This window comes from Suillus subalutaceus (genome assembly GCF_016647625.1).
Source record: "Suillus subalutaceus strain FC151 chromosome Unknown DFJ58scaffold_105, whole genome shotgun sequence".
In the NCBI taxonomy this organism is placed as follows: domain Eukaryota; kingdom Fungi; phylum Basidiomycota; class Agaricomycetes; order Boletales; family Suillaceae; genus Suillus; species Suillus subalutaceus.
Genome location: NW_024540354.1, coordinates 13,752 through 38,935, shown reverse-complemented (window position 1 = coordinate 38,935; position 25,184 = coordinate 13,752). Strand labels below are relative to the sequence as shown.

Below are 25,184 nucleotides of genomic sequence, written 5' to 3'. Positions count from 1 at the left end.
TGAAATCCGTGCTCGTAAGTATGTATCTTACAGTCACGGTGAGAAAGTGCTTTTGGAATGAACTCGCGCAAAACGCGCGCATACTTCCAGCACTTCTAATCAACGCACTCATGGGCAGTGAGACTTATCATGATATAGAGCCCTCACTTCAAGTGATTCCAGCCCAACGAAGCACATTCATTATATCACATTCAGTACTCTACATCCTCCTGCTTCTCATCCTCCTCCACTAACTATGTACCTGCGGTCCATCACTTACGAATATCTTGATAAATCAAAAAGTGTTCCCAGCGAAAAAAAGAGCGTACGAATGTGAACTAATGTGAACTCATCTACTTTGTTGGTAAGGAGCGGCATGTTGGTATCCGGAATACTGGGGCACGGATTGATGGTTTGTACCATGCATTTGAGAGAACGGAACTGAGGGACTTGAGGAGGAGGTTCCAGGATAGTAGGGCTGTTGTTGGGAGGTGTATGGAGAAGGCGGAACAACCGCGTTCATGCTGTAAGACGCATCGCTCCGAGAATAGCTGGAGGGTTGCCACCGGTGCTGAGGCTGCACCTGGATATGGGTGGATGGATGGGCCTTGAAATCAGTTAGAGATATGGTTTTTGGAACTCAATAAATTCAAGTCACCTGGAAGGGCCCGGGGTATTGGCTTACTCCAGTGACTGGAGATGTAGACTGCGGATAGCGAGTCTGCTGGGTTATGGGAACTGGCTCTTGAATGGAGTAAGATGGACGTGACGTCGAAAATCCTCCTTGCTGGGGTTGATAGTGAGCAAAGGTGACGCCAGAAGTACGGGGAGCTTGAGCATAAGACTGAGAAGGCATGCCAGATGACCTTATGTCAGACTGGTGTTCGTAGCTGTATCTCCCACTCGTCGCGCCGCCTGCGTAGTAGCCTCCATTAGGATAGCGGTCAGGGGAGTAACTCTGCTGGCTGCTATAGTAGGGCTGTGTTCCAACTGAACCATACACTGCTTTCAGATCGGTTGGTGTTGGCAATTGGCTACTGCTAAATGAAGAAGCCCTGGATCCCGACACGCGACACCTTCTGCAGACGAAGTCCTCGGCATCCCAGTTACGTTTTGGGCGGCCTGCAGTGACGTCTCGTTGGTCATGACACCCAATATGCTGCCACTTCAAACATCGACCACAGCACATGATGGGAACGCCGTCATCCTAAAATTATCACAAGATGTAAAGCGGCAAGAATACGGGGTTAAAAAGAGACAAACCCGGTTGACCCCTTGTCTACCGCAGACCTCGCAATCCAGTTCCCAGTCTTCGGCTGGTGTCCGTGATCCACTACTAACAGCGCCTGATCCGTTGACGGGAACAGGAACAGATAATGTTGGAAATTTGCCCATCTGACCAGGCGGTATGGAAGATGAGGAAGGTTCTTGACTCACGACATCGATAGGCGTGTTGGCGCTAGCGAGGCGTTTAGAATACACAAGATATGGCAAAATATTCATACCTAGCATCAGCCTCAGACCCCCCAACTTGCTTGGCTTCTCGCTCCTTCCTGCGTTGTTCTCTAGCATTCTCCCTCTTAATCCTGTCCGCTTCCTCTTTCTGTCGACGCGCTTCAGCCCTTCGAGCTCGGCTCATCTTATCATCTTCCTCTGCGCGCTTCTTAGCAGCAAGTAATTCTTGCTCCTTCTCACTTTCCTTGATAGCAATACGAGATGAGCGCTTGCGATGTACGACCGCTTCTTCTTTGCGCTTCTTCTTCTCCACCTCCTAAAATTACATTAGTATCAATGCTTCCTAAGATTAAATGAGGTGGGATACATGCCCTCAGCTCAGCGGTTATTGCCGGGACGATACTTTGCGTCAATACCTTATACAGCGACTTCTCAGCATAGTGAGTGGCTTTCTCAAATTGCTCGGGGAAGTTCTCCCACTCTTCAAGAGTGATACAGATCTGTTCACGATGAAGAAGGGGAATATGAAACGATTTAACTAATCGCTCATAAATAACTCACCGTCTCCCATTCAATAAAACCTTCAGGAAGAGATGGAAGCTCGTCGTCTTCCTCATAATCAATCTTGCCATTTGGTTTATCAGGAACCGGCACGGAGTCCGCTTCGGATTCTTCATCTTTAACGTTTGGTTCTTCATCCTCTTCTGCATCGGCTTCTTCTTGGGTGTCCCCCTCATCTGTGTCATCGTCCTCGCTAAGCTCTGTGAGATCGCTGACCGAGTCTTCATCGCTCTCAAGCCCCGTTTTCAGCCTCGTCTTAGCCTTGGGCGGTGTTTTCTCCTCTCCCTCCGTTCCATCATGCGCACTAGGAGAAAGCCATTCGTCTGGTACCCTCCTGCCACTCATCGTCTGCCAGGTTACCACGCAGCCGCGCACTCACACGGATCCCAGAAGGTCGGCGTGGAGTCAGAGGCCTGGCATTAGTAGATTTGCTCCGAGCCATCTGGCGCTGGAATTCAGCGAGGTCCTTCGCTTGAGCATCGAGCTTCTGATTTGCACGTGATTTGGCAGCGCGGGTACCGCGCGAACCGGACGGGCTGGAGTTCTGGGCCTGCGTTTGATTGCGCCGACGGGATGCTCTGGCAGGTGTTGTGGGTGGAGGTGTGGGCTCTGGCTCTGGGTCAACTCGCTGGCGTTTGTTGAAAGACTTCTTGCCACTAGATTTCGACGCGTTGGGGTTTGTGAACCGCTTGCGTTTGAGTGTCTGACGTGGAGGTTCACGTTGAATCCACAAACGGTCGGCTAAAGCTAGGTCAAGGCTGGGTAATGAGATGAAAAATAGCACACACCGCCTATGAGCCAGTATGCATTACTCTTGGCATCATACCCTATCGGCTCTATGTGCTATGTAAGGACTGGTCAGTAAAGTGGAAGATGAAGCAGGCATGGTATTACCCATTCGGCATTCTCGTCGTCGTCTTTCATCTGGGTACGTAGACGATTAGGGTTATGAAATTGCCATTCCATAAGAGTGTGAAGGGAATCCAGTTTCTTAACTGTAGGAAGGTCGAGCCAATCAATCTGCTGCTGTAGCTGCTCGGAATCTTGTAAAGCCTCTGAGGAAGACCCGGTGACACCATCCTTCGATTCATCGATCTTCGTTTCCTCCGACTTGACCTCGACTGCATCTGCTGAATCGTCTGGGACAGCATCACCGTCAGCAGACGCTCCGTCTTCGTGCACCGTGCTTTTCTTTTCTTCCTCTAGCACCAACTGTTCTCCAATTTCGGATGGGTGTGGGGGAGCTGTGGATGCGCGCGAGGACTCTGCGACATTGATGTATATCTGCTGAATTGGTCCTATGGGATTTGCATCTGGGTCACGTCTCATATATTGTTTTCGCAGGGCAGTTTGCCAGTTATCAACGCTGATAATCGACATTTGTCAGATGATAGGAGTTGGACCACAGCATACGATGAAGGGAAGCTTACGATATTTTTCTGTCCTGCGTTAACGTGACGAGCAATCTTGTCATGATGCGAGACAAAACGCGGTTGGTAGAGTAGGCAAGGTCATTTTCTATGTCCTGTGATAATTTGAAAGATAAGATGGTGCTCCAGAGGCAGGCAGAATCGGTACTCACGATCAACGTCACGTCACTCATGGCAAAGAGAGTATTAAATGTGAAGAAGAACTGGCTGAAGGCAGCCCATTTCCAGTGTCGCCTGAGCTGAAGGATATTGGGATCTGCATCGGAGGCAGGAAGTTGAAAAGAGACTGAAGGTGCTTGTGGAGTGACAGAGGATGTAAGGCGAGTAGAAGTGCGGCGAGGCATGCGCGCAGCTGAGTTAGGGCTTTATAAAAAGGTCGGAGATCCTTCGGCAGTTCAGGTGATGTTCAAATGCACAACCTGTCCAGCGATTACTAGAAAGACGCTCAAAACCAAGTTTAGGCTGAAATTAGTTGTTGGTGATTACCGTCGCCGTTACTGACGATGAGCACGACGTTTAGCAGAACGTTAACGAAGCAGCTTGAAGAGTCCAGTTGGGACGAATAATTGTGTTCTCAAATCAACAAATCGAAACCCCCCTGGGAATTTTACTCAAACCTTGTCAGAAAATGATAATATTTGGGTACAGATTTATAGGAAAAAATAATAGCTAAGGCATCTGCTGCTTTGCTTTTTTCTTCAATCTCGCCTTTGTAGTCTTGGACAGTCGTCGTGTCTGTGGTGTCTGGTATCTGCAAGCTCGTCAGGTCGGACAATAATCTGTGCATAAACGTGACTCACGTCACGTCTTTCTTCTCATGCATTCCTGGAAGAGCCTTCCTGCACAGCGTGACTTTCATATAAGGCGCAAGTGTGAGCTTGGGGCTGTCCCTCTGTCAGTGCGAGCGTCATTTTCCATACGTGAAACACGCACTATTTTTTACCTTCCAAAGCTCTTGCTATGGTGCTTGCTCGTTCTTCTCCTTCTGCAGCGATCTCGCCACGTTGCTCCCATTGTAGTTCATTGTACTGATGCAGCCCCGTCAGCTGTCCTGCAGAAACATCCCAGGTTTTCAGGTATTCGCGCTTCAGGATCTCCACGACTGAAATCAACCGAGGGATGGTAGATTGTGCTACATTGGCTGGGGAAGTGTGCAGGGTCAATGGCTTGTCAGGATTTTCCTGAACCCATATTCTGTCAGACGAACGGTCAACGGAAGAGCCACAGAACCAACCTGGAAAAAGTCTAATCCGTGCTTGACCCAGTGTCCGATTTTGCCCTGCCTTGTTATTCGTATCGAGTCCGATAAGTGGGACCGCAGGTTGCGAATCAGTCGACGCCGTCTCCTCGCTGTTCATGACAACTGGAAGCGTGGGAACATTACGTTCAGTAGATCCAAATTCTCCTACGAAATACTACGGTAAGCCTCATAAGGGTACCTTGTCCATCTGATTACAAGTTGTAGCTTTATCCACTGCATGTGCCAAGCTGCTCGTTGGGCACTGAATGGAATACGCGTGACAATCCTGCTTGCCGTTGTGATACTCTCGTGGTGTAGCCGCCTTAGGGCTGCTCAATTCTAAAATGTCGTTGTCAATGTCGACTTGACCTTACGGCCACTCGTAAATTACTTACGCGGACCCTAAACCTTTCCTGATTTGGCCACCTCCGTGTCGGTTAAACCTTCGCATGGGAGACGTTCTACACCTTGTCGCAGAGTATCCTCGTCCTAATCCTAGTCGACATCGACAACGACATTTTAGAATTGAGCAGCCCTGTACCTTCGGAAACGCGCCGTGGTTCTAGCGCCGTACCTGCAGGATCGCCCAATCTTAGAGCCTTTTATGTGGTACACCCTGCCGTCTTGACACCACGTAAGTGTCTGCGGCACTCCTTCCATTTCGGGGTCAAGCTAACACTAGCTGCGTCGTTTCGCTCCTGATTATAGGGAACCTCAGCTTCTCTTGCCCCCATCTTTTGGAGTTGCAAAGCATGTTTCGGTCGAAAACCCTATTGGGTTTTGCCCAAACAATATACCATAGCGCCTTTGTTAGATACCTGACCTTAGTCACTCACTTGTCATCCCACACATTACCGAAATTGATTGTCAATTGATACCTGCGAGATCAAAGCATAGACCTAACACAGTGAAGAAATCATGCAATCCGGGATGTACCATTCACACGGATACCTGAAGAGTAAATACCAAACAACAACATAGCGATTTGCCCTCCTTTCATAGCTTTGACAGTCAATTTTGCTCGCAGGTTCAAACGGTAGCGCACTTACTATCGGTAGATCAACTTCGACATCTCAATCACCACTCATACATCATGTATCCCTCTGCATATCTAGTGTGTATCCAACAACAACGGCTTCATCGATAACGAGAGACAAAACGCAAGAACACAGCATGACGTGATGGACAACATGCCGGCCGCTATTCGTGCTTACACCGTGCAGGCCCTGGTGGTTCTGAATTATCAAATGTCCTGTAATATGTCTCGTCCCTGCAGGTCTGAGCGCTACCTGTCCACACGACGTAGCGAGAAATAATGATGGACATGGAATATTCTTACTCAGTGTGTGACCATACACATGGATTTCTAGTCCAACCTGCACATGAGACCAAACCCATCGTATCGGCCGTTAATGCTAGGACAGTGTTACTTCTTAGCGGGGAAGCCTGGACCGAAAGCATACAAGAAATCATCCTAATCGATACCGAAATGGGACATCATCCAATCATTGATAATTTCATTCGCCGTGTCGTGTACGAATCAAAATCTTGTTGATGTATCGGCATTGGCCCAAATAAAATAAAATAAACCCACTCGCTCCGCACTGTCACAAGTCGGCAACGCCGACCCCTAGTATATGATGGGCAGTTGATGAAAATGGGCAGTACTTGATGACACTGGCAGTGGCAGCGTGGTAAGTACCCCTGAGGAGTCACGGCATAAGCGCCCACATGAGTTGGGTTATAAACGGCAGAGATTCAACTCTACCCACTACACATAAGATCGACGACTACGGTAACCACAGAGTACCCTCCCCGTTAACTTAAAACGCTAATAACAGTTCATCTTCCTATCTAGCAATATGTCAGGATGGCGCGATATAGCAAAAAACGCATATCTTACTGTGACAGGGCGCAGGACACCAGCGCAGACAACCCAGCCAGTGCAGGCAACCCAGCCAGTGCAGGCAACCCAGCCAGTGCAGACAACCCAGCCAGTGCAGGCAACCCAGCCAGTGCAGACAACCCAGCCAGTGCAGACAACCCAGCCAGTGCAGACAACCCAGCCGACGCTAACAATCCAACCGGCACCGACACAAACGATGAGAGTGCACACGAAGCCAGTGTGGGCAGTCGCATTGTTCAAAGACGGCCGACGGATCGTCACTGCTTCAGGGGACAAAACCCTGCGAATCTGGGACGTGGAGGAAAGAACGTCGATGGGAGGGCCATTCGAGGGACATAGAAGCAGTGTGCTTTCAGTCGCTGTATCACCAGACGATGGGCGAATTGCGAGTGGTGGGAGAGATAGGGCCATCATCATCTGGGACGTCGATAACAAGCAGATGCTGTTCAAACCACTGGTGAAGCATACAGACTGGGTTCTGTCGGTTTGTTTCTCCTCCGATGGAAAGAGACTCGCAAGCGGGTCATATGATGAAACAGTTATTATATGGGATGCGGAGACTGGGGCTGTCCTCTCAACACTCAAGGTTGGGAGTGTAGTGTCGAGTGTCGCCTTCAGCCCGGATGGGCTAAAATTAGCATCCAGATCATCGCGTAGCATCCGGGTTTGGAGCACCGATAATGCCGAGCTTCTTCTCAGCATCAGCGCCCTCCTAAATCATAATGTGTCTAGTGTTGTGTGGTCGCCCGACGGCCAGCAACTTGTCTCTGCGTCACACGACAAAACAATCGAGTTTTGGAACTCGTCGAATGGTGCACAGATCGGTCAACCTTGCATTGGTCACACTAACTTCATTTGGTCACTTGCCATTTCTTCTGATGGCTCCTTCATTGCAACCACCTCGGACGACAATACTGTGCGCTTGTGGAGTACAAAGTCACACCAGCAGATAGGTCAGGTCCGACACACCGCGTCGGTTTTCTGCGCTACAATTTCTCTCAGCGGGGAACTGCTAGTGAGTGGCGACAATGATGGGAATCTTAAGCTCTGGTCCGTCGAGAGCACACTTTCCGCAGCGTTCCGGATAGATTCCTGGGATGATTCCTACTTTGCGCACCGCAGTAAAGTGAAATTGGGCCAAACGCTCTATGAGGAGGCCCTTTCGGACGCGGACAAGGTGCGGACGATATCTGTCTTTGTTTCATCATTGTCATGATGTTTGTAGGTCATTGAGCTCAGCCCTTCGTCTTATCTCGGGTACAAATTGAAGCATGCAGCGCTTCGTGGAGCACAGCGCTATGATGATGCATTCGAGGCTTTCACAATTATGCTCTCCAGGATGGATAATGCACCTGACCCACAGATACGACGTAAGTCCCAAATAACTCGAAGCGCCGACTTGAAGATGATTTATATTGTTTGCAGAGTTACGCCAGCGATACGTCAGTCCATCTGAAGTAGAAGATGCTTTTCAACGAGCCATTCACTCCCAACTGGAAAACGCTCCCCTTCGTCTCATCAACACCTCTACTGGATGTCTGTGCAATCGAGATGCGCAGATCAACGCATTCACAGAGAGTACAGAGTACAAAAAGCTTTTCCCTTCATTAGTGACGCATTCGCACCTCCAAATAGAGCTCATCAAAGAAGTGGTCACCAAGTGCTTCAGTTGGGTCATGCTATCCCATAGGTGGGGAACCATGGAGCCAGGGCTGCATGACATTCAGGACAAAGACATATACGACTTGGACCCGGTCGGAACCATGGCGAAGTTACAAAAGTTCTGCAAAGTCGCTCGCAAAGCGGGGTATCACTGGGCGTGGGTCGATACATGCTGCATCGATCAGAATAACAACGTCGAGCTCCAAGAATCAGTCAATTCCATGTTCATCTGGTATCACCACTCAGCGCTCACTATCGTCTACCTATCAGACGTCCCGCCTTCGTCCAAGTCGGGCGCGCTCGCAAACAGCATTTGGAACACCCGAGGATGGACTGTTCAGGAGTTCCTCGCTCCTAAAATTATTCTCTTCTACCAAGCAGATTGGACTCTATATCTCGACAGACGCTCACGCAACCACAAAGAGTCTGTCAGTATCATGGGGGAGTTGGAACATTCAACCGGCATAAATGCGCGGGCGCTTGTTGACTTCCATCCAGGGACAGAAGATGCCCGAGAGAAACTCCGATGGGCGTCAAACCGTGATACCACTAGGGAGGAAGATATCGCGTATTCGCTGTTTGGGATCTTCGGCGTCCACCTTCCGGTAATATACGGAGAAAAAAGACAGAACGCGCTCGGACGACTCTTACAGGAGATCATAGCCCATTCGGGCGACATCACATCCCTTGATTGGGTCGGACAATCTTCCAACTTCAACAGTTGTCTCCCAGCCGACATTTCCTCATACAAGGCTCTGCCATGCACGCTGCGATCTCTATCTGAACACGATATGCAGATATCGGTCTCCACGCTGCGAAACAATATTGTGGCTGTGGAGTCGACTTCGAAACTGTATGCCACTCTTAAGAACCTCGGCGTTCCTCGTTTCGCAAACGCTAGACTGCAACTGCCCTGCATTGCATTTCCTCTCACAGAAATCAGGCGGAGTTCTGGTGGAGACGGGGACAAATCTTCCACATATGAAATCAAGGCAGACGGGCTACAAGACCTGCTGGTCACAACGGAAGACAAGCTTGTTCAATTCTCGCCTGCAAAGCGTACTCGACAGACATTCCTGCTCATCCGTCCATGGAATCGGTATGATCTCGAATTAGTCGGCTATACAGACGAGTCGCAGAGCGTGGATGATTGGCATGATGAACCTGGAGATGATGAACTAATCACCAGAGGGTTGAGGTTGATCGTTCGCCTTGCTCGTCCTTTTGGCGCACTTTTGGTAGCGCAACAGCGTGGTGGGGAGTATAAGAGAATAGCTTCGGATAACAATATCATGGCACAAGTGAGGGACACGGCATCTGTTGATAATATGATGGACATCCGGACGCTGGAGATACTGTAGGTGCAAAGAACGAGACATTTTCACTTCATACATCGACTACACCTCCACATGAACAGTACCCCTAGAATTTGCATTATATTAATCTCGATATCGTATCAGATATTGTCTCGTATACAAACAAGCTAGTCCCAAAATCAGACGTCCTGGGAAAAGGAGAAAACATTCAGTGCAAGTAGACTCATAACCATTCTGCATACATGCATTTTTTGATGTGGTGTTGGCTACGCCACTCGAGCATCCGTGGCAGTATACACCAGGCTGGTCACGAGCCCACAGTGCAAGTGTGAAATGCACTGTTTTCTTATGTAGACGCTCATCCTCCCTTCCAGCTTGCAACACTTAAGGAAAGAGTGCAAGGGTTCCACCTTGGAAGCAGTATATGGTGCAACACAATAAGGAAAGCTCCTCAATGCTAGTTTTCTTCGTAGCGCCAGTCGCAGACCTTATGAACTACGAACAATAGCCATCAACTTCGATTCTTCGAAGCACAAGGAACCGCAGATGGCAGCGTTATTAATACCTACTCACACGGCCTCACCCAAGTCCGAGTCTCAGTCCTCGGCCCACACAAACCACAAGACGCGAAACATTCCACGATCGCGCAAGACTAAACGTCGAAGTCCAGCTCACCCCTTTTGGCTTCGGTGAGCGACGACGAAGAGTCAGAGGCAACAACTTGAAGTAAATCTCATCTACACGCACTTTATTTTATCGTTAATACCACTTAGGCGCCTCCTCGAACTCGCAGCTCTACCCACGCAGCACAATCGATATCTTCATTCACGTCCTCCAGCTCGACGGCGGCCTCCTCTCTGCTTGCATAAACGCCTCCACCCTCGCCCTCGCAACCGCAGGCATTCCCCTCTTCGACTTTGTCTGCACTATCAGCGTGGGTGTGCATGGCACCCAACCCTTACTCGATCTCATCACAGTCGAAGAAAACGATGTGCCGACAGTCATGGCGGGCGTGATACCTCGTACAGTACGCATGACCCTCGTCCAGATGGAGACTCTGTTGCATATGGATCACTTTCAGGAGGTGTTTAAAGTTGCGTGCGATGCGGGCAAGGTGCTTTGGAGTGAGAAGGGGGATGCGCCCAGGGAATAGATGGATGATTTGGTGGATTCGGGACGTGGCGCAGGCAGTCGTTCTTCAGGCAGGATTTGATGGTGAGCGGGATCGTCAAGGCGAGGGATGCGCATAAGTGGAAGGAGGAGTTTTTTTGGAACTAGTAATGTATGCAGTTATCGGTGGTCCCCTTTTTTGACGCAGATGCGCAGGTCTGCCTCGCTATGCATAATGCAATACAACCTCAACCATGATGACATCCCTTCCTTTTATTTTCATGATTTATAACTTGTGACTTATAGCGAGTGGTTCGTGAGTGCAGTTTTCCACACTTGAAGATAAATCCCCTCTGATCAAAGATATACCTAGATCGTGGCGTTGGACGATTACAAAGACGCTGTCGGGACAGCTCTAGATCTCTGGTCAAACCTCTACGGAGACAGTCTTTCAGCCACGCTCACGGATGCATTCTCCACTGAATTATTTTATCGGGTGCGTATGTTGACTTTGTTACTGCGCAGCATCTCTTATACCGATTTTCATTTTTAGAATATTTTTATTATGTTTATAGGAATTCGACAATAGACGCGCCAACTAATGGAAAGCCCTGCGTCAAGACTTGGGAGACCGCGCCGAGGGCTAAGCGGATGTACGAAAAGCGCGGGATCGATTATATACAGAAAGCTATCATCTTCGGCGATAGGTTGAATCTTAAGAAGGTGAAGGAGTTGAATGAGCAGCGTCTGCTGCTTGGGTTCAAGTGTACGTCGTCACCTTATTTTGGTTGCGTTTCGTGGACTAACCGCACATGCAGGTTCGTTTGGTATTGGAACTTGGCTGACGAACGACTTTAAGAAGAAGAGCGGTAGGTATGGGAAGGAGTGTGTTAAGATTAGTGATGAGATTACAAAGGTGGAATACTTATTTCGTGATTCTCGGTTTGGTTTTATCGTTAATTGCCATTTGCGTTTTTTTTTTACAGAATACGGGAGTTCCGGAAGTTGTGGCAAAGGTCAAAGAGATGTATCAGATATCGGTCTCATAAACCTCGTTGATCGTGTGCGTGACGGTACTTTTGTGAATGAGAATCTAATTGACGATAGTCTTGTGCTGTCTTGTCACTCCAGCGCGTTTAAAGCTCAACGACGAAGTGTCCTGGTGGCCTTGCATCACGATGCCTGTAGCATGCTAAACCATCCATGTCAAAGCAACGTAACGAGCCCTGGCCACTAGGTCAGATTGGTGGTATCAGAGGGATACTTCCGGACAGCCTCAGCATTGAGATCACGACTTTTATAAAATAAGCTCTTACCTAACTGGAACCGGGGAAAGAAAGATCATTGAGGCGAGTTCCTCGCACCAGTGCTGGAAAAGCATGCGATTGTGTTTATGAAGACAGTTTTTCAGAGGTTGCGATGCTCCAAAACATGATAGCCTGACACATCGCTCTCGTTCACAGCGTTTTCGACTGCCTGTGTAGTTCGGGCCGGATGTCCATGGTGAGATGTGCTTGTAATGAACTCATTGCGTCTCGGCCAGCCCTACCTGACGGACGAAGTGATACCACTTGATAGGAAGTAAAATTTCGGGGCATACGGCAAGCGTATTTCTTCGTTTATATTTTTCGGGGAAATTATAAGGGATTTACTGTGAACAAAGTGAAGGAATTAAATATGACGTTGATGGACAGAGGCTGACTCGGATAGAAGGAGCGAAATGAGATCCACGCTGTAGCAACGTGGTTGGAGCAAACGATATATAAAAAGCATACATGATTTGGGTTATGGGCAAACATCCCATTCTGCTCATAACCTCTCCCTACACATAAGATCGACGACGAGTACGCTCCTCGTCAACTTCAAAAGTTAACGCTACTGACCGTCTATTTCCCTCAGGCTGTTTAGCGATATGTCCGAGTCAGGATTACACGATATAGGAGATCTTGCTGTGGGGAAGCACGCGACGCCGGCGCAGACACCAACACAAACGATGCGAGTGCACACAAAAGCAATATCGGCAGTCGCGTTCTTCAAAGATAGTCGACGGATTGTCACTGCTTCCAAGGACAAGACACTGCGAATCTGGGACGTGGAGAAAAGAGCATTGGTGGAAGGACCATTCGAGGGACACAGTGACTGTGTGTATTCAGTCGCCATATCGCCAGACGATAGACAAATTGCGAGTGGTGGAGAAGATAAAGCCATCATCATCTGGGACGTCGATAGCAAGCAGATGGTATTCAAACCACTGGAGAAGCGTAGAGGTTGGGTACGGTCGGTGTGTTTCTCCCCCGATGGAAAGAAACTTGCAAGCGGGTCGCATGATGAAAGAGTTATTATATGGGATACGCAGACTGGCGCTGTCCTCTCAAGACTCGACAACGGTAATTGGGCGTGTTGTGTCGCCTTCAGCCCAGATGGGTTAAAATTAGCTTCCGGATCATTGCGTAACATCCGGGTTTGGCACACCAATAACGCCGAGCTTTTGTTGGACATCAGCATCAACGCTCACTATTTGGTTAAAATTGTTGTGTGGACACCCGACGGCCAGCAACTTGTCTCTGCATCAGACGACAAAGCAATCAAGTTTTGGGACTCGTCGGATGGGACCCAGATCGGTCAGCCTTGCACCGGTCACACTGACAAAATCTGCTCCCTGGCTATCTCTTCTGATGGCTCCTTCATTGCCACTGCCTCAGAAGATAAGACTGTGCGCCTGTGGAACACAAAGTCACACCAGCAAATAGGACAGGCACTCCAACACACCGCATGGGTTCTCTGCGTCAGCATTTCTCCCAGTGGAGAACTGCTCGCGAGTGGAGATAATGCTGGGAATCTTCAACTCTGGTCCATCGAGAACACACTTTCTGCAGCATTCGGGATGGATCCTTCATATGATTTCTACTTTGCGCACCGCAGTAAGGTGAAGTTGGGCCAAGGGCTCTATGCGGAGGCCCTTTCGGACGCGGACAAGGTGCGGACGATTCCCGTCATTAATCTGACAAATGTGATGATGTTCGTAGGTCATTGAGCTGAACCCTTCGTATTATCTCGGGTACGAATTAAAGCATGCAGCGCTTCGTGGAGCACAGCACCATGTTAGCCCATCTGAAGTAGAAGATGCTATTCGACGAGCCATTCACACCCAACTGGAAAACGCCCCCCTTCGTCTAATCAACACCTCTACTGGATGTTTGTGCAATCGGGATGCGCAGATCAATGTATTCACGGAGAGTACAGAGTATGAAGAGCTTTTGCATTCGTTCGACATGCATGGGCCCCTCCAAACAGGACCCATCAAAGAAGCGGTCGCAAAATACTTCGGTTGGGTCATGTTGTCCCATAGATGGGAAAGGAAGGAGCCGCTACTGCACGACATCGAGGGCAGGGATATATATGACTTGGATTCGGTCGGAACCGTGGTGAAGTTGCAGAAATTCTGCAAAGTCGCTCGCGACGCGGGGTATCGCTGGGCGTGGAGCGATACATGCTGCATCGACCGGTATAATAACGTCGAGCTCCAGGAATCAGTCAACTCCATGTTCATCTGGTATCACTACTCAGCGCTCACTATCGTCTACCTATCAGATGTTCCTCCTTCGTCAGAGTCTGGCGCACTCGCAAACAGCATTTGGAACACGCGAGTCTGGACCGTTCAGGAGTTCCTCGCTCCTAAAATCGTTCTCTTCTACCAAGCAGATTGGACCCTATATCTCAACATACGCTCACGCAACCACAAGGAGTCTGTCGCTATCACGCAGGAGTTGGAGCGTTCAACTGGCATAAATGCGCAGGCGCTCGTCGACTTCCGCCCGGGGATGAGAGATGCCCGAGAGAAACTTCAATGGGCATCAACGCGTGTCACTACGTTGCAGGAAGACATAGCGTATTCGCTGTTTGGGATATTCGGCGTCCACCTTCCTGTAATATACGGAGAAAAAAGACACAATGCGCTCGGACGACTCTTACAGGAGATCATAGCGCATTCAGGCGACATCACGGCCCTCGATTGGGTAGGACAATCGTCCAACTTCAACAGCTGTCTGCCAGCCGACATTTCCTCATACAAGGCTCCATCGTGTACACTGCCATCTCTATCCGAAGACGAGATGCAGATATCGGTCTCCACGCTGCAAAGCAATACTGTGACTGTGGAGTCAGCTTTGAAACTGCATGCCACTCTTGAGAACCTCGGCGTTCCTCGTTTCGCAAACGCCAGACTACAACTGCCCTGCATCGCATTTCCCCTCACAGAAGTCAGGCGGAGACCTGGTCAAGACGGGGCTAGCTGTTTCACTTATGACGTCAAGGCAGATGGGCTACGAGACCTGCTGGTCACAACGGAAGACAAGCTACTTCAATTCTCACCTGCAAGGCGTACTCGGCAGATATTCCTGCTCATCCGTCCGTGGACTCGTTATCTTCTCGAACTGCCAGACTTCGCAGAACTGCCGGACTTTGCAGAGCCGTTCGACATTGACGATGAGAGTAGTGTGGAAGACTATTGGTCTGCGCTTGAGTCTCCATTATATGATTCGCCTCCCGGGTCTCCTGGAGAACACGGGCTGGTTGATTCAGAATCAAGCGACCGGGCGTTTCGATTGATCGTTCACCTTGGACAGCCCTTTAGTGCACTCTTGCTAGCGCAGCAGCGTGGTGGGGAGTATAGGAGAATCGCTTCGGATAACAATATCATCGCACAAGTCAGGGACATGGCTTCTGTTGATGACATGATGAACGTCAGGATGCTGGAGATATTGTAGCTCTGAAGCACGGGTCATTTTCATTTCATACATTGACAACACCTCGAGATGAGCAGTACCCGTAGAATTTTGCATCGTATCGGTCTCGATATCGTATCATATATACAAACAAGCTATTCCCAAATCAGGTGTCCTAGGGCTCCGTCCTCCGACCTTCCAGCTTGTTGAGGAGCACAATAGGACAAGGGTCTCGTCTTGGATGCAGTATATGACACAACGGAAGAAGGAAACAAGGTGGATTGCCAATAATGCTGGTGAGAAATGACTGGCATGCTTCAGACCGAAGTCCAACAGACAAGATAAGATAACCAACATGTCATTTTTTGCGTGACTTTCTCCTTGTCATTAAACGCGTATTTCCTACCGCCCATTCACATCCAGTCCTCCCGTTTCGAAACCGATACCTCGAGTGCATCAAATTCTGCGTCAATCTCGTCAACTGAAATGACTTCTGGGCCAGCAAGCAGGTCATCGATGTTACTTTGGATTGTAAGCGGTGGCTCGAATGCAAATGTGTTTTCGAGGTGATGTGCCGTATTGAGGTTGACACCAGGCTCGTCTCGGGTATGCATGTGTACGTGATGGCGACGAACAGACTTCCCACTAGCGAGTGTCTTCTGATGGCTGTGAAAGCGAAGGTTTGCACGGATTTTTGCGATTGTTTCAAAGGTTGCAACTAAAAGATTGCAGCGCTTCACTGATTGAGTGCCACCCATGTCCGAGAACAGCCGCTCAACGTCGCCTGCATGTGGGACGACAGAAAGAAGGTTGCTTGCTTAGCGCTTAGCCATAGACAAACACCTAATTCTAATGTTCATTTATTGGGGAGATACAATTAAGATTTGCATTGACAACTATACAGTTTATCATATATTCATCTCACGCACGCTCTGGTACCTTTTCAAGTTCTGTCAAGTTCTGCCCCAGACCTTCTGCCAACTGCCAGGTTTTTCCAAGTTCTGCCACGGCGAATGGCAGAACGGCAGTAATCTGCCAACGACACTAAATCTGTGGCAGCGTGGTAAGAGAGGGTAAGACCCCGGAAAGAACCCCAGATAAGCTACATCAGTTGGGTTACAACTCTACTCACGGCACATAAGATTGACGACAAGCACTGTCCTCGTCAACTTCAAATCCTACTAACTATCCATGATATGTTGGCAAGTGCGCTTGATGGAGCAAGGGTTCACGACACTGGAGCAGACAACACAACCAACGCCGACCATGCAAGGCACACGAGGATGGTGTCAACAGATGTTCTTCAATGCGAGGTCAGCGGATTGTCACAGGTTCGGACCACATTGCGCACAGTTGGGATACAGAGAAAGGAGCATTGGTAGGAAGGCACACGGAGCCGTGAGGCTATGTATTCAGTCGTTGAATCACCGGATTGACTGCGAGTTGCGAGCAGTACAGCTGATGACATAATGATCTGGGACGTCGAAAAACAGAAAGTACTCGGTCCGCTAAGGCACTGATGGAAGATGGAAGGAGCGAAATGAGATCCACGTTGCAGCAACGTGGTATGGGCCAACGATGTATAAAGAGCCTACATGAATTGGGTTATGGGCAAAAATCCAGCTCTACTCACGACACATAAGATTGACAACGGCAGCAGAGTACGCTTCTCATTAGCTTCAAACACTGCTGACCGTCCATATTCCTGTCTAGCGACATGTCAGGATTGCTCGATGTAGCAAAAAAAGCATATATTATTACTGTGGGAAAGCGCGCGACGCCGGCGCAGGTAACTCAGCCGACGCCAACACCAATGATGCGAGTGCACACGAAGAAAGTGTCGGCAGTCGCGTTCTTCAAAGATGGTCGACGGTTCGTTACTACTTCGGAGGATACAACCCTGCGAATCTGGGATGTGAAGAAAAGAACATTGGTGGGAGAGCCATTTGTAAGACACAGTCACTGTGCACATTCAGTCGCTGTGTCGCCAGACGATAGGCGAATTGCGAGTGGTGGAAGAGATGGCGCCATCATCATCTGGGACGTCGATAGCAAGCAGATGGTATTCAAACCACTGGTGAAGCATACAAACTCGGTTTCGTCGGTGTGTTTCTCCACCGATGGCAAGAAACTCGCAAGTGGGTCATGGGATTGGACAGTGATTGTGTGGGATGCAGAGACTGGCGCTGTCCTCTCAACACTCCAGAGTGGGAGTTCGGTGTTTTGTGTCGCCTTCAGCCCAGATGGGCTGAAATTAGCATCCGGATCATGGCACGACATTCGGGTTTGGAGCACCGACAAGGCCGAGCTCCTTCTCAGGATCGACGCTCACCAATATTTCGTTCGAAGTATTGTGTGGTCGCCCGACGGCCAGCAACTTGTCTCTGCATCACATGATAAAACAATCAAGTTTTGGGACTCGTCGAATGGGACCCAGATCGGTCAACCTTGCACCGGTCACGCTGACAAAATCTACTCCCTGGCCATTTCTTCCGATGGCTCCTTCATTGCAACCACCTCACACGACAGTACTGTGCGTCTGTGGAGCACAATGTATCACGAGCAGATAGGACAGCCACTCGAACACACCACATTGGTTTCCTGCGTTGCAATTTCTCTCAGTGGAGAACTGCTCGTGAGTGGAAGCTTTGATGGGAATCTTCACCTCTGGTCCATCCAGAACACACTTTCCGCAGCATTCGGGATGGATTCCTCATACGATTTCTACTTTGCCCGCTGCAGTAGGGCTGAAGTTGGGCCAGATGCTCTATACGGAGGCCCTTTCAGATGCTGAAAGGTGCGGACGATATCCGTCGTTGTGTTAACACTTGTGATGACGTTCGTAGGTCATTGAGCTCAACCCTTCGTCTTACCTCGGGTACGAATTGAAGCATGCAGCGCTTTATGGAGCACAGCGATATGATGATGCATTCGAGGCCTTCGAAATCATGCTCTCCAAGTTGGATGATATACCCGACCCACGGATACGACGTAAGCCCCAAACAACTCAAGCGCCGACTTGAAGATGACTTACATTTTTTGCAGAGCTACGCCAGCAATACGTCAGTCCATCTGAAGTAGAAAATGCTATTCGACGAGCCATTCACGTCCACCTGGAACACGCTCCCCTTCGTCTAATCAACACCTCTACTGGATGTTTGTGCAATCGAGATGCGCAGATCAACGCGTTCACAGAGAGTACAGAGTACAAAGAGCTTTTTCATTCGTTATGGATGCATGCGCCCCTTCAAACGGAGCTGATGAAAGGAGCGGTCGTCAAGTACTTCAGTTGGGTCATGTTGTCCCATAGGTGGGAAAGGAAGGAGCCGCTCCTGCACGACATTCAGGGCAGGGACATATACGACTTGGATCCGGTCGGAACCACGGTGAAGTTGCAGAAGTTCTGCAAAGTCGCTCGCGATGCGAGGTATCGTTGGGCGTGGAGCGATACGTGCTGCATCGACCAGAACAACAATGTTGAGCTCCAGCAATCAGTCAACTCCATGTTCATCTGGTATCACTACTCAGCGCTCACTATCGTCTACCTATCAGATGTTCCTCCTTCGTCAGAGTCTGGCGCACTCGCAAACAGCATTTGGAACACGCGAGGATGGACCGTCCAGGAGTTCCTCGCTCCTAAAATCGTTCTCTTCTACCGAGCAGATTGGACCCTATATCTCGACGACCGCTCACGCAACCACAAGGAGTCTACTGCTATCATGCAGGAGTTGGAGCGTTCAACTGGCATAAATGCGCGAGCCCTCATCGCCTTCCGCCCAGGGATGAGAGATGCCCGAGAGAAACTTCAATGGGCATCAACGCGTGTCACTACGTTGCAGGAAGACATCGCGTATTCGCTGTTTGGGATCTTCGGTGTCCACCTTCCTGTAATCTACGGAGAAACAAGACAGAACGCGCTCGGACGACTCATACAGGAGATCATAGCTCATTCGGGCGACATCACAGCCCTGGACTGGGTAGGACAATCGTCCAACTTCAACAGCTGTCTGCCAGCCGAGATTTTCTCATACAAGGCTCCGTCATGTACACTGCCATCTCTATCCGAAGGGGAGATGCAGAATTCGGTCTCCACACTGCAAAATTCTGTAGCCGTGCGCTCGGCCTCAAAACTGTATACCCTCCTTGAGAACCTCAGCATTCCTCGTTTCGCAAACGCCAGACTTCAACTGCCCTGCATCGCATTTCCTCTCACAGAAGTCAGGCGGAGGCCTGGCCAAGATGGGGCCAGATGTTTCACTTACGACGTCAAGGCAGACAGGCTACAAGATCTTTTGATCACAACGGAAGACAAGCTTGTTCAATTCTCGTCTGCAAGGCGTACTCTGCAGACATTCTTGCTTGTCTGTCCATGGAATCGACATGATCTCGGGTTGATTAACTTTGCAGACGAGACGCAGAGCGTGGAAGATTGGCCTGAGCCTGGGTCTCCGTCAGATGACATGCCCCGCGGCTATCCTGGGTACAACGAGCCGGCTACGCGAGAGTTGAGGTTGATCGTTCGCCTCGGACAGCCTTTTGGCGCACTTTTGGTGGCGCAGCAGTGGGGTGGGGAGTATAAGAGAATCGCTTCGGATAACAATATCATCGCACAAGTCAGGAACATGACTTCTATTGATGACACGATGGGCATTAGGATGCTGGAGATATTGTAGTTGCGACGAACGGGACATATTCATTCCATACCTTGACAACACCTCTACATGAACAGTACCCCTAGCATTTTGCATTGTATCAATCTCGATATCATATCATATATTGTCTCATACATAAACGAGCTAATCCCAAAATCAGACGTCCCAGGGAAAGAGGACAAAGCGCCGGTGCAAGCGCTTTCTAGAACTGCGCTGTTTACCCATTTAGAGGCCCGTCCTCTCTTTCAAGTTTCAGCTCATTGAGGAGCAAGAACCTAAGAGAGTCCCACGTTGGAAGCAGTATATGGTGCAACGGAGGAAGGAAAAACGGTCGAACGCATGGATCGACAGATGGCGGTGTGTATAAGATAACAATTTTTAGTACGTACGACTTTTACTTTTGAAACAAGTTCGTCTTGACGTCTCTCAACGTTTAACCATGATGTACCCCCGTTTACTTCATCTCACCATAACCCTCCCATCCATTTACCTCCAGTCCTCTCGCATCGAGCTCCGCAATGCTGGTCTTCTTCGCAGGGACGGTCGCATACCTTATGAAGTATGAACAAAATCCATCAACTTCGAAGCACAGGGAACAGCAGATTCAGATGGCAAATCGCACGTGCTGGTTCGTTTGGTGTTGGCACTTGGCTGACGAACGACTTTGAGAAGAGCAGTTGGTACGAGGGAAAGAGCAAGGTGCTGAATACAGTGGTTAAACTTGAGTCGATTGATGGGAAGGAGTGTGTTAAGAGATTACAAAGGTGTGATATGTCGTGATTCTCGGGTTTATCTTCTCATAAATGGTCTTGTTTTCTTTTTACAGAATACGGGAGTTCCAGAAGTAGTAGAGAAGGTTAAAGATATGTACCAGATATCGACCTCGTCGATTGTGTGAGTGATGGTACTTTCGTGAATGTGAATCTAAATTGATGGTGGTCTTGCGCTGCCTTGCCACTCCAGGGCGTTCAAAACTCACCGACGAAGCGTCCTAGGATGGCCGTGTATTAGAATGACTGTAGCATTAAACCGTCCACGTCAAAGGAGCGTGAACGTGACAAGGATTACTATTCTGTCTTTTGCAAATCTCTGCAGCGCTGATAGGTAAGACGTCGACCCCTGACCGCTAGGACAGATGGCATCATTACCTACGGACAGCTTTAGCGTTCAGATTGCGACCGTTATAAAAACAGCTCATATTGTCAGTGCTGCAGCACCAGAACCAGTGAAAGAAAGATCATGATTGAGGCGAGTTTTTCGCAACAGTACCTAGTACTGGAATTGTTTCTATGAAGATAGCTTTTGAGGTTGCGATGCTCCAAAAATGATAGGCTGACGCCGCTGAAGCGCTGACACATCGCACTCGTCCACAGCATTTTCGACTGCCCGTGTAGTTACGGATGTTCATCCTGAGATGTGCTTGGAATGAACTCATGACATGGATTGCGTCTGACAGGAGTAGTCTAGCTGAGGGACGAAGTGGTATCATTCGATAGGAACGAGGTATACGGGAAGCGTATTTCTTCATAGGCTGGGGTTCCCACGTACCTGATTTAATTAGACTTGGCAAGCGCTGGGCCTGGGCCTGATGGCGGGTCTATTTCCAGCTGCACGCACCTCTATTCTATTTAAATCTCATTAGTATAAATTCAAACCAAGCAATCAAATACAATTACATGCTTGCTAGCAGACAAAGCCAGATTGCCGACTGATTTATAGCTGTACGCACCAGTACGCACCTACTGATATGCCGCACTTGCAGCATTGAGTCCATCGAGCAAACCATAAGCATATAAATAACCTATGAGTTGGGTTATAAATGGGTAGAAATTCAGCTCTACTCACGACACATTTTAAAATTGACGACGGAAACACAGAGTAAGTACGTTCTTCGTTAACTTCAAACACTACTGATTGTCCATCTTGCTATCTAGCGACATGTCAGGATTGCTCGATGGAGCAAAAAAAGCATATCTTACAGTGAAAAAGCGCGCGACGCCGGCACAGGCAACCCAGCCGGCGGCAATGCGAACGATGCGAACGCACACGAAGAAAGTGTCGGCAGTCGCGTTCTTCAAAGACGGTCGACGGATCGTCACTGCTTCAGAGGATAAAACTCTGTGAATCTGGGACATGAAGAAAAAGGCATTGGTGGGAGGGCCATTCGAGGGACACAGTGGCTGTGTGTATTCAGTCGCTGTATCGCCAGGCGATAGGCGAATTGCGAGTGGTGGAGAAAATGGAACCATCATCATCTGGGACGTTGACAGCAAGCAGATGGTATTCAAACTGCCGGTAGAGCATACAAGTTGGGTGTACTCGGTGTGCTTCTCCCTCGATGGTAAGAGACTCGCAAGCGGGTCATTTGATGAAAGAGTTGTTATATGGGGTGCAGAGACAGGCGCTGTTCTCTCAACATTCTGCGAAGGTTGGGTGTGTTGTGTTGCATTCAGCCCGGATGGGCTAAAATTAGCAGCTGGCAAATTGAATGGTACCATTCGGGTTTGGAGCACCGATAACGCCGAGCTTCTTCTCTCGATCGATGCTCACCAAGGTTCTGTTCGAAGTGTTGTGTGGTCGCCAGACGGCCTGCAATTTGTCTCTGCATCAGACGACGATGCAACAGTCAAGTTTTGGCATTCGTCGAATGGGACCCAGATCGGTCAACCTTGCACCGGTCACACTGACAACATCGACTCCTTAGCCATCTCTTCTGATGGCTCTTTCATTGCAACTGCCTCGCAAGATAAGACTGTGCACCTGTGGAACACAAAGTCACACCAGCAGATAGGACAACCACTCAAACACACCGCACGTGTTTGCTGCGTTGCAATTTCTCCCAATGGAGAACTGCTCATGAGTGGAGACTATGATGGCAATCTTCAGCTCTGGTCCATCGAGGACACACTTTCATTTGGGATGGATCCCTCATGTGATTTCTACTTTGTGCACCGCAGTGAGGTGAAGTTGGGTCAAAACCTCTATGCGGATGCCCTTTCAGACGCGGACAAGGTGCGGACGATATCCGTCATTGATTTGGCAAATCTGATGATGTTCGTAGGTCGTTGAGCGCAACCCTTCGTATTATCTTGGGTACGAATTAAAGCATTCCGCGCTTCGTGGAGAACAGCGCTATGATGATGCATCCGAGGCTTTCACAATCATGCTCTCCAAGTTGGACCATGCATCCGACACACAGATACGACGTAAGCCCCAAACAACTCAAGTGCCGATGTGAAGATGACTTACATTTTTGTAGAGCTACGCCAGAAATACATCGGTCTATCTGAAGTAGAAGAAGCTATTCAACGAGCTATTCACGTCCAACTGGAAAACGCTCCCCTTTATCTCATCAACACCTCTACTGGACGCCTGTCCAATCGAGAGGCGCAGATCAAAGCATTCATGGCCAGTTCAGAGCACAAAGAGCTTCTGTGTTCATTCGACATGCATGCGCCCCTCCAAACAGAGCTCATTGAGGAAACGGTCTCTAAATACTTCAGTTGGGTCATGTTATCCCATAGGTGGGGAACAAAGGAGCCGGGGATGCACGACATCCAGGGCAGGGACATATACAACTTGAATCCAGTCGGAACAATCGTGAAGTTGCAGAAGTTCTGCGAAGTCGCTCGCGATGCGGGGTATCGTTGGGCGTGGAGTGATACATGCTGCATCGACCAGAATAACACTGTCGAACTCCAGCAATCGGTCAACTCCATGTTCATCTGGTATCGTTACTCAGCGCTCACCATCGTCTACCTATCGGATGTTCCTCCTTCGTCACGGTCTGGTGCGCTCGCAAAAAGCGTTTGGAACACGTGAGGATGGACCGTTCAGGAGTTCCTTGCTCCTAAAATTATTCTCTTCTATCAAGCAGATTGGTCCCTATATCTCAACATACGCTCACGCAACCACAAGAAGTCTGTCAGTATCATGGAGGAGTTGAAGGATTCAACTGGCATAAATGCGCAGGTGTTCGTCGACTTCCGGCCAGGGACAAGAGATGCCCAAGAGAAACTCCGATGGGCGTCAAACCGTGACACCACGAGGGAGGAAGACATTGCCTACTCTTTGTTTGGCATCTTCGATGTTAACCTTCCTGTTATCTACGGAGAGAAAAGACAAAAGGCGCTCGGACGACTCTTGCAGGAGATCATAGCCCATTCAGGCGACATCACAGCCCTTGATTGGGTGGGACAATCGTCCAATTTCAACAGTTGTCTCCCAGCCGAAATTTCCTCATACAAGGCTCTGCCATGCACGCTGCCACTTCTCTCTGAACACGACATGCAGATATTGATCTCCAAACTGCGAAACAATATTGTGGCTGTGAAGTCGGCTTCAAAACTGTATACCCTCCTTGAGAATCTCAGCTTTCCTCGTTTTTCCAACACCAGACTGCAATTACCTTGCATCACATTTCCTCTCACAGAAGTCAGGCGGAAGGTTGGTATGCATTGCACTTATCATATAAAGGCAGTCGGACTCAAAGACCTAGAAATCACAACGGCGGACAAGCTGGTTCAATTCTGGCCTAGCAAGTCCACCTCACAGAAATTCTTCCTCATCCTTCCATGGAATCATCAAGATCTCGGGCTGCCCGATTTCGCAGACGAGATGCAGGGCGCAGACGATCGGCCTGAGCCTGGGTCTCCATCAGATGATCCGCTCCACTTATCTCCTTCAGGCAGCGAGCAGGCTGGTTCGCAGTCTCTTATGCGAGAGTTGAGCTTGCTCGATTGCCTCGGACAACGTTTTGGCGCACGTCGGCTAGAACAGAAGCGGTCTCGCACGCGAGAGTTGGAGTTGGTTGTTCGCCTTGGACAGTCTTTTAGCGCACTTTTACTAGCGCAGCAGCAGGGTGGGGAGTATAAGAGAATCGCTTCAGGTTGCAATATCATCACACGAGTTAGGGATATGACTCGTGTCGATGACATGATGAATGTCAGGATGCTAGAGATATTGTAGCTGCATTCTTGTTGAACAACGAGCATCTTTCACTCATTTTCATTCATACCTCGACAGCCCCTGCATGGAAAATTATGTGGTATTGTAAAACAGGCAAGTGAATAATCCAATTGTATAATTGAATCGTCATTGAGGGTACTAGGCTAGACAGTCTTGTGGTTTTTCGCATCCTTACCCTGCC

The 25,184-nt window shown here is 49.2% G+C and overlaps 7 protein-coding genes across 7 annotated transcripts; 4 read left to right on the top strand and 3 right to left on the bottom strand.

Annotated features, from left to right (window-relative positions):
• Positions 1-156: 156 nt before the first annotated feature.
• Positions 157-3,988, bottom strand: DFJ58DRAFT_803663 (uncharacterized protein). Its single transcript, XM_041390973.1, has 11 exons — positions 3,578-3,988; positions 3,426-3,520; positions 2,890-3,361; positions 2,784-2,838; positions 2,375-2,736; positions 1,996-2,343; positions 1,806-1,934; positions 1,485-1,750; positions 1,243-1,438; positions 638-1,186; positions 157-586 (listed from the first exon to the last, which is right to left on the bottom strand). Exons 1-11 carry the CDS (start codon positions 3,767-3,769, stop codon positions 329-331), a joined length of 2,922 nt encoding a protein of 973 aa, XP_041240509.1. The 5' UTR covers positions 3,770-3,988; the 3' UTR covers positions 157-328.
• Positions 3,989-4,094: 106 nt separating this feature from the next.
• On the bottom strand, positions 4,095-4,783 carry DFJ58DRAFT_731399 (uncharacterized protein; the record flags this gene model as incomplete). Its single annotated transcript, XM_041386031.1, has 3 exons — positions 4,095-4,176; positions 4,226-4,309; positions 4,359-4,783. 3 exons carry the CDS (start codon positions 4,781-4,783, stop codon positions 4,095-4,097), a joined length of 591 nt encoding a protein of 196 aa, XP_041240508.1.
• Positions 4,784-10,342: 5,559 nt separating this feature from the next.
• DFJ58DRAFT_665050 (uncharacterized protein) lies at positions 10,343-10,702 on the top strand (the record flags this gene model as incomplete). The annotated part of the gene is made up of 1 exon (XM_041382480.1): positions 10,343-10,702. A coding segment is annotated over one exon (360 nt), but the record flags the coding sequence as incomplete, so codon positions are not given.
• Positions 10,703-11,078: 376 nt separating this feature from the next.
• Positions 11,079-11,874, top strand: DFJ58DRAFT_33430 (uncharacterized protein). The gene is made up of 5 exons (XM_041379912.1): positions 11,079-11,155; positions 11,213-11,425; positions 11,478-11,575; positions 11,646-11,722; positions 11,791-11,874. The coding sequence occupies exons 2-4, from the start codon at positions 11,311-11,313 to the stop codon at positions 11,706-11,708; spliced, it is 276 nt and encodes a 91-aa protein (XP_041240506.1). The 5' UTR covers positions 11,079-11,155; positions 11,213-11,310; the 3' UTR covers positions 11,709-11,722; positions 11,791-11,874.
• A 3,793-nt stretch (positions 11,875-15,667) lies between these two features.
• Positions 15,668-16,336, bottom strand: DFJ58DRAFT_803629 (uncharacterized protein). Its single transcript, XM_041390972.1, has one exon. The coding sequence runs from the start codon at positions 16,139-16,141 to the stop codon at positions 15,797-15,799; it is 345 nt and encodes a 114-aa protein (XP_041240505.1). The 5' UTR covers positions 16,142-16,336; the 3' UTR covers positions 15,668-15,796.
• Positions 16,337-17,929: 1,593 nt separating this feature from the next.
• Positions 17,930-18,330, top strand: DFJ58DRAFT_803624 (uncharacterized protein; the record flags this gene model as incomplete). The annotated part of the gene is made up of 3 exons (XM_041390971.1): positions 17,930-18,018; positions 18,080-18,179; positions 18,228-18,330. Coding segments are annotated over exons 1-3 (229 nt in total), but the record flags the coding sequence as incomplete, so codon positions are not given.
• Positions 18,331-20,499: 2,169 nt separating this feature from the next.
• DFJ58DRAFT_33356 (uncharacterized protein) lies at positions 20,500-20,984 on the top strand. Its single transcript, XM_041379907.1, has 2 exons — positions 20,500-20,799; positions 20,862-20,984. Exons 1-2 carry the CDS (start codon positions 20,597-20,599, stop codon positions 20,881-20,883), a joined length of 225 nt encoding a protein of 74 aa, XP_041240503.1. The 5' UTR covers positions 20,500-20,596; the 3' UTR covers positions 20,884-20,984.
• The last annotated feature ends 4,200 nt before the right edge of the window (positions 20,985-25,184 follow it).